The sequence below is a fragment of the Pelecanus crispus genome, unplaced genomic scaffold, assembly GCF_030463565.1.
Source record: "Pelecanus crispus isolate bPelCri1 unplaced genomic scaffold, bPelCri1.pri SCAFFOLD_192, whole genome shotgun sequence".
In the NCBI taxonomy this organism is placed as follows: Eukaryota; Metazoa; Chordata; class Aves; order Pelecaniformes; family Pelecanidae; genus Pelecanus; species Pelecanus crispus.
This window is the reverse complement of record NW_027461287.1, coordinates 32,784-41,457: the sequence shown is the minus strand read 5'-3', so window position 1 is coordinate 41,457 and position 8,674 is coordinate 32,784. Positions and strand designations below refer to the sequence as shown.

The window sequence follows — 8,674 nt, the reverse complement described above, 5'->3', positions numbered from 1 at the left end:
CCACCTCCTTGGTTGCCCCCCAAGTCGCCCCCTCCGTGTCCTCGCCCCAAAAGACACCGTGGAGACCTTGGTGGTGCGAGACCGACGGCCGCTTGGCTTTATTGGAAGATCCTTGGCCACAGAGGTCATCTACAGAGCGGTGGGGTGGGCTTGAAGCTGGGTGGCCCCACCCCAACCCCTCCCCCAACCGCCTGCCCCTCTTATTTACCAGGGTTCTTCTGTGCTTGGCGTTGGGTGAACCTCATGGGCAACCCTTCGTGGACCACCATGCAGGAGTAGACGTCGCCGCTCAGCCAGCTGCTCTTGAGGACCGTCATCTTGCTGTAGACGAAGAAGGTGCTCTCCTTGGGACCGTCGCGCAGGGGCGGCGTGGTGACGTAGGCCTCCTCGGCCACGTTCTCGTGGTTCTTCAGCCACTGGACTTGGATGTTCTCGGGTTGGAAGGCGTGGACCAGGCAGGTGAGGGTGAGCTTGGCGTGGGACATCTCGTCGGGGTGGGGCGGGAGGATGAAGATGAGGGGCGGCGAGACCTTGCCTGCGAGGAGAAGCGGGTCGGCGTCAGCCAAACGGGTTTTTTTTTTTAGGTTGGGTGGTGGTCGAGGTGGAGGAGAAGCCACTCACCTGACCGCCTGGAGATGCTCTTGTTGAGGGGCACCACGAGGTCGTCGTGCTTGACCATGCAGGTGAAGCGTTCGCCGGCTTCCCAGTCTTGGGTGGAGATGGCCAAGGTGCTGGTGGCCGTGTAGGTGCCGTTAAATTCTTCGCGGAGATCCAGAAATTCCGGGTTGAGGACCCCCGGCTTCTCCTTGACCCAGGAAAGTTGGAAGCCGGAGTCGCTGGGCAGGTTGACCACCAAGCAGCGGACCTTGGGGGTGCGGGAGATGTAGAGGTCCGCCGTGTTGGGTGGCAGGACGTAGATGAGGATGTTGCTGATGCTGAGCTTCTCCGAGCCTGCGGGCGGGGTGAGGAGGGGGGTGAAGGGTGGGGGTGGGGGTGGTGGCCCGGTTCTCCTGTCCATGGGTGGCTTTGGGTGCTGCTGGGGAGGGTGGGGGTGAGGCCTGCTGGCAGGTCCGGCACCCATCATGGAAGGTTCTGCACCCATCATGGAAGGTTCTGCACCCATCATGGCCACCCAACCTTCTCCATTGGTGGCACCCATCATGGTCACCAACCTTCTCCACTGGTGACACCCATCATGGCCACCCAACCTTCTCCATTGGTGGCACCCATCATGGTCACCCAGCCTTCTCCACTGGTGACACCCATCATGGCCACCCAACCTTCTCCAATCGTGGTACCCACCATGGTCACCAACCTTCTCCTCTGGTGACACCCGCCATGGTCACCCAACCTTCTCGATTGGTGACACCCGCCATGGTCACCCAACCTTCTCCATTGGTGACACCCATCATGGTCACCCAACCTTCTGTGTTGGTGACACCCATCATGGTCACCCAACCTTCTCCATTGGTGACACCCATCATGGTCACCCAACCTTCTGTGTTGGTGACACCCATCATGGTCACCCAACCTTCTGTGTTGGTGACACCCGTCATGGTCACCCAACCTTCTCCATTGGTGACACCCATCATGGTCACCCAGCCTTCTCTGGTGGCACCCATCATGGTCATGAAACCTTGTCCTCTGGTGACACCCATCATGGTCACCCAACCTTCTCCATTCCTCCTACTGACCATGGTCATCCCAACCTTCTCCATTCCTGCTACCCACCATGGTCACCCAACCTTCTCCATTGGTGGTACCCACCATGGTCATGCAACCTTCTGCATTGAAAGCACCCATCATGGTCACCCAACCTTCTCCATTGGTGACACCCATCATGGTCACCCAACCTTCTCCATTGGTGACACCCATCATGGTCACCCAACCTTCTCCATTGGTGACACCCACCATGGTCACCCAACCTTCTCCATTGGTGACACCCATCGTGGTCACCCAACCTTCTCTGGTGACACCATTGTGGTCACCCAACCTTCTCCATTGGTGACACCCATCATGGTCACCCAACCTTCTCCATTCATGGTCCCCACCATGATGACTCCAACGTCTTCTTCTGCCGGCGCCCTTCCGGCTCACCCAACCTTCTCCAGCGCTGGCACCTCCTGCCCCCGCGCCGCGCCCGTGTCCTCACCTGTACATAAGCGGACGTGGTCCTGGACGGTGGTGCCGGAGGCGGGATGTCTGACCTGGCAGGTGAAGGTCTTCCCATCCAACCACTCCGAGCGGCTGGCATTGGTCCTGCTGGTGGCCGAGTAGGTGGCGCTCCCGGCGTCCCGCTGCGGCAACGTGGCGCTGGAGACCAGCAGCCCCGAGATGCCGTCCACCAGCCAGTCCACCTCCACGACGGGTGGGAAGAAGCCGGAGATGAGGCAGAGGAGCTCGACGGAGTCGTCACCCATGTTGTGGGAGCAGGAGGAGGCGTAGAGGACCTCGACCTCCGGAGCCACAGGTGGCTGCGTCACCCGGCACACTGCGGGGCGGGGAGAAGGGTGAAGGGGGACCTGCTGCGCTCCAAGGGGGCTTGGAGGACCTCCCACCCCATGGGGCGGGTCATGGGGACAAGGAGGGGGGGACCTTCCATGGTCTAGAAGGTCCTGGAGGACCTCCCACCTCCATTTCATGAGTTATGGAGATCTGGGAGGACCTTCCATGGTCTAATGGGTCTTGAGGGACCTCCCACCCCATGGGATGGGTCATGGGGACAAGGAGGGGGGGATCTTCCATGGTCTAGAAGGTCCTGGAGGACCTCCTGCCTCCATTTCATGGGTCATGGAGATATAGGAGGACCTGCCATGGTCTAGAAGGTCCTGGGGGACCTCCCGCCTCCATTTCATGGGTCATGGAGATGAGGGAGGACCTGCCATGGTCTAGAAGGTCTTGGAGGACCTCCCGCCTCATGGGACGGGTCATGGGCACAAGGAGGGGGGGACCTTCCATGTTCTAGAAGGTCTTGAGGGACCTCCCGCCTCCATTTCATGAGTTATGGAGATCTGGGAGGACCTTCCATGGTCTAATGGGTCTTGAGGGACCTCCCACCCCATGGGATGGGTCATGGGGACAAGGAGGGGGGGACCTTCCATGGTCTAGAAGGTCCTGGAGGACCTCCTGCCTCCATTTCATGGGTCATGGAGATGAGGGAGGACCTGCCGTGGTCTAGAAGGTCTTGGAGGACCTTCCACCCCATGGGACAGGTCATGGGGACAAGGAGGGGGGGACCTGCCGTGGTCTAGAAGGTCCTGGAGGACCTCCTGCCTCCATTTCATGGGTCATGGAGATGAGGGAGGACCTGCCGTGGTCTAGAAGGTCTTGGAGGACCTTCCACCCCATGGGACAGGTCATGGGGACAAGGAGGGGGGGACCTGCCGTGGTCTAGAAGGTCCTGGGGGACCTCCCACCTCCATTTCATGGGTCATGGAGAAGGAGGAGGACCTGCCATGCTCCAATCGTTCTTGAGGGACCTCCTGCCTCCATCCCATGACTCATGGAGATCAAGGAGGACCTTCCATGGTCCAATGGGTCTCAAGAAGGTCCCACCTCCATCCCATGACTCATGGAGATCAGGGAGGACCCTCTATGGTCCAATGGCTCTTGAGGACCCTCCCACCTCATTTGCATGAACCATGGAGATCAGGGAGGACCTTCCATGGTCGAGTGGGCCTTGAGGAACCTCCCGCCTCCATCCCATGACTCATGGAGATCGGGGAGGAGCTTCCACGCTCCAATGGCTCTTGAGGACCCTCCCACCTCATTTGCATGAGCCATGGAGATAGGGGAGGACCCTCCCACCTCATTTGCATGAACCATGGAGATCAGGGAGGACCTTCCATGGTCGAGTGGGTCTTGAGGGACCTCCCGCCTCCATCCCACGACTCATGGAGATCGGGGAGGAGCTTCCACGCTCCAATGGCTCTTGAGGACCCTCCCGCCTCATTTGCATAACTTAGGGGTCTGCGCCCTCACCCTTTCCAGCACCTTCTGCCCCCGCCCCGTACCTGGCACCTCCTTGGCGCGCGTGCTGCCGGTGGCGGGGTGGCTGACGGTGCAGGTGTAGGCGGCGCGGTGGGTGCCGGCCGGCAGGCGCAGGCCGCTGCCGAGGCGGTAAAATCCGGTGGCGGGATCGCGGACGGCGGGGGCAGAGACGACGGCGCCGCCGGCGCCGCCGTGGTCCCAGGTGACGGTGACGGGTTCGGGGAAGTAACCGCTCGCCAGGCAAAGCAAGGTCACGGGGCCGGCGCCCGCCCCACAGCAAGTGCTGAGGGGGAAGAGGGTGGGGGGCGACGAGGCAACTGTGGGGAAGAACGTGGGGGTCAGGCCCGCCCCACGGCGCGGGGCGGGGCTCGGCCCAGCGAGGAAGGGGGGGTTCCGCCCCATAGGAAGGGGCTGGGGGGGGGTGAGGAAGGCGGGGGCGGGTGGCGCCGTAGAGGGGAGGCGGGAAGTCCTGCCCCATAGCGTGGCGGCGGGAAGTTCTGCCCCATAGCGTGGCAGAGGGAAGTTCTGCCCCATAGCGTGGCAGCGGGAAGTCCTGCCCCAGGGGATTGAGGAAGGATTCCTGCCCCATAGCGTGGAGGTGGGAAGTCCTGCCCCATAGGACTGAGGAGGGATTCCTGCCCCATAGGACTGAGGAGGGGTTCCTGCCCCATAGCGTGGAGGTGGGAAGTCCTGCCCCGGGGGACTGAGGAAGGATTCCTGCCCCATAGCGTGGTGGCGGGAAGTCCTGCCCCATAGGACTGAGGAGGGATTCCTGCCCCATAGCGTGGAGGTGGGAAGTCCTGCCCCAGGGGATTGAGGAAGGATTCCTGCCCCATAGCATGGTGGCGGGAAGTCCTGCCCCATAGGACTGAGGAGGGGTTCCTGCCCCATAGCATGGCAGCAGGAAGTTCTGCCCCATAGAGTGGAGGCGGGAAGTTGTGCCCCAGGGGACTGAGGAAGGATTCCTGCCCCATAGCGTGGCAGCGGGAAGTCCTGCCCCAGGGGATTGAGGAGGGATTCCTGCCCCATAGGACTGAGGAGGGATTCCTGCCCCATAGCGTGGTGGCAGGAACTCCTGCCCCATAGCATGCAGGCAGAAACTCCTGCCCCATAGGATTGAGGAGGGATCCTGCCCCATAGGATGGGGGAGGGGAGAGTGATGAGGCAGCAGCTCAACACGGATCTCCAGCCCCACAGCTGGCCCTGACCCACAGAGAGTTCTAGCCCCACAGATGTCCCCACAACCAAGGATGTTCCTGCCCCACTGATAGCCCTGACCCATGGCTATGCCCGCCCCACAGCTAACCGTGCCCCACAGCTATCCCCGACCCACAGCTATGGTGGCTCCACAGCTATCCGTGCTCTACAGCTTTCCCTGCCCCACAGCTACCCCCGACCCACAGCTACCCCTGCCCCACAGCTACCCCTGCCCCACAGCTATCCCTGCCCCACAGCTACCCCTGCCCCACAGCTATCCCTGCCCCACAGCTCTCCTGCACCCACAGCTACCCCTGCCCCACAGCTCTCCTGCACCCACAGCTACCCCTGCCCCACAGCTACCTCTGCCCCACAGCTCTCCTGGACCCACAGCTACCCCTGCCCCACAGCTACCCCTGCCCCACAGCTCTCCTGGACCCACAGCTACCCCTGCCCCACAGCTACCCCTGCCCCACAGCTCTCCTGCACCCACAGCTAACCCTGCCCCACAGCTATCCCTGCCCCACAGCTACCCCTGCCCCACAGCTCTCCTGGACCCACAGCTCTCCTGCACCCACAGCTCTCCTGCACCCACAGCTATGTCTGCCCCACAGCTACCCCTGCCCCACAGCTCTCCTGGACCCACAGCTACCCCTGCCCCACAGCTACCCCTGCCCCACAGCTATCCTGCACCCACAGCTATCCTGGACCCACAGCTACCCCTGCCCCATAGCTACCCCCGACCCACAGCTATCCCTGCCCCACAGCTACCCCTGCCCCACAGCTCTCCTGGACCCACAGCTATCCTGGACCCACAGCTACCCCTGCCCCACAGCTCTCCTGCACCCACAGCTATCCTGGACCCACAGCTCCCCCTGCCCCACAGCTCTCCTGGACCCACAGCTACCCCTGCCCCACAGCTACCCCCGACCCACAGCTCTCCTGGACCCACAGCTACCCCTGCCCCACAGCTATCACTGCCCCACAGCTCTCCTGCACCCACAGCTACCCCTGCCCCACAGCTATTCTGCACCCACAGCTACCCCTGCCCCACAGCTATCCCTGCCCCACAGCTCTCCTGCACCCACAGCTCTCCTGCACCCACAGCTACCCCTGCCCCACAGCTACCCCTGCCCCACAGCTCTCCTGCACCCACAGCTAACCCTGCCCCACAGCTATCCTGCACCCACAGCTATCCTGGACCCACAGCTATCCCTGCCCCACAGCTCTCCTGCACCCACAGCTACCCCTGCCCCACAGCTCTCCTGCACCCACAGCTCTCCTGCACCCACAGCTACCCCTGCCCCACAGCTATCCCTGCCCCACAGCTATCCCTGCCCCACAGCTACCCCTGCCCCACAGCTATCCCTGCCCCACAGCTACCCCTGCCCCACAGCTCTCCTGGACCCACAGCTATCCCTGCCCCACAGCTATCCCTGCCCCACAGCTATCCTGGACCCACAGCTCTCCTGCACCCACAGCTACCCCTGCCCCACAGCTACCCCTGCCCCACAGCTATCCCTGCCCCACAGCTACCCCTGCCCCACAGCTATCCTGGACCCACAGCTATCCCTGCCCCACAGCTATCCCTGCCCCACAGCTCTCCTGGACCCACAGCTCTCCTGGATCCACAGCTATCCCTGCCCCACAGCTATCCCTGCCCCACAGCTCTCCTGCACCCACAGCTACCCCTGCCCCACAGCTCTCCTGGATCCACAGCTAACCCTGCCCCACAGCTACCCCTGCCCCACAGCTACCCCTGCCCCACAGCTATCCTGCACCCACAGCTCCCCCTGCCCCACAGCTCCCCCTGCCCCACAGCTACCCCTGCCCCACAGCTCTCCTGGACCCACAGCTCCCCCTGCCCCACAGCTACCCCTGCCCCACAGCTCTCCTGGACCCACAGCTCCCCCTGCCCCACAGCTCCCCCTGCCCCACAGCTCCCCCCAGCCCCACACATCCCTCCCCCCCCCCATTTTGGGAATTTTGGCCTCATTTCTGGCATTTTTCACCCCAGCACCCAAGGCCTTGGCGCCATTTTGGAATTTTTTGGGGCCGTTACCGGAGATTTTGGGGCTCCTTCATGGCTCCTGCTGGAATTTTGGGTCCAAATGAGCGATTTTTGGGGCCACCTTGGACCCGCTGGCATTTTGGGCTCAATCACGGAGGTTTTGGGTCCTTCCTGGCGATTTTGGAGCCTTCCCGGCCGTTTTGGGGCCATTTTGGAAGCCCTCGATCCATGACGCTGGCTTTGGGGCCATAAAAGCTATTTTTGGGGCCTTACCGGAATTTTTTTTTTGGGTCCGTAATGGAGATTTTTGGATCCAGAATGATGATTTTTGGGTCCATAACAAAGTTCTGGGTCCATAATGCAGATTTTTGGGTCCATAATGACCATTTTTGGGTCCATAATGAAGTTCTGGGTCCATAATGGAGATTTTTGGGTCCATAACAAAGTTCTGGGCCCATAATGGAGATTTTTGGGTCCAGAACGATGATTTTTGGGTCATAACAAAGTTCTGGGTCCATAATGCAGATTTTTGGGTCCATAATGGAGATTTTTGGGTCATAACGAAGTTCTGAGTCCATAATGGAGATTTTTGGGTCCAGAATGATCATTTTTGGGTCCGTAATGAAGTTCTGGGTCCATAATGCAGATTTTTGGGTCCCTAATGACCATTTTTGGGTCCATAACGAAGTTCTGGGTCCAGAATGGAGATTTTTGGGTCCATAATGACCATTTTTGGGTCAATAATGAAGTTCTGGGTCCATAACGAAGATTTTTTGGGTCCATAATGACCATTTTTGGGTCCGTAATGAAGTTCTGGCTCCATAACGCAGAGTTTCGGGTCCATAATGAAGAGTTTTGGGTCAATAATGAAGTTCTGGGTCCAGAACGGAGATTTTTGGGTCCATAATGATGACTTTTGGGTCCATAATGATGATTTTTTGGGTCCATAATGGAGATTTTTGGCTCCATCACGACGTTCTGGCTCCATCACGGAGTTTTTTGGGTCCAGGCTTGAGTCTGAAGGTCTTTTTTTTGGGTCCGTTCAGGTCAGTTTTGGGTGCGCGCCGGCGATTTTTGGCCACCGAGCTTCACCCTCAGCCCAGCCTGGTCTGGAAAAAACCAAAAAAACCAAGTGTAAACCCCTGAAATAACCATTAATTAACTAAAAAAAACCCCAAAACCAACGAAAACCAAAACCAACCGAACCGTCAAGGTCCACCCCCGGGTGGAAAAAAGGCGGCCGAGCGTCACCTCCCCCGCGCTTCCCCAAATTTGGGCGAATTTCTGCTGAAAGTGCGGGAGGGGGGCAGGGCAGGCCCCAAAATCGCCGTTTCTGGCCCCGGCTGAGAGCTGGCTGGCCTGGCCCCGCCCCCCCCCCAGCCTTCGTTAGGGGGTGGGTAAGAGGGTGATCAATAATCAAGGAGCGAGAGGATCGCTAATAAGCGATAAGATCGAGGATCAATAATCAAGAAGCGA

The 8,674-nt window shown here is 60.3% G+C and overlaps 1 gene segment (V, D, J or C); it reads right to left on the bottom strand.

Moving 5' to 3' along the window:
* Positions 1 to 200: 200 nt before the first annotated feature.
* LOC104039106 (Ig gamma-2C chain C region-like) lies at positions 201 to 8,186 on the bottom strand. The segment is given in 5 exon segments: positions 201 to 535; positions 622 to 951; positions 2,153 to 2,491; positions 4,014 to 4,307; positions 7,865 to 8,186. Coding segments are annotated over 5 exon segments (1,620 nt in total).
* Between the last annotated feature and the right edge of the window lie 488 nt (positions 8,187 to 8,674).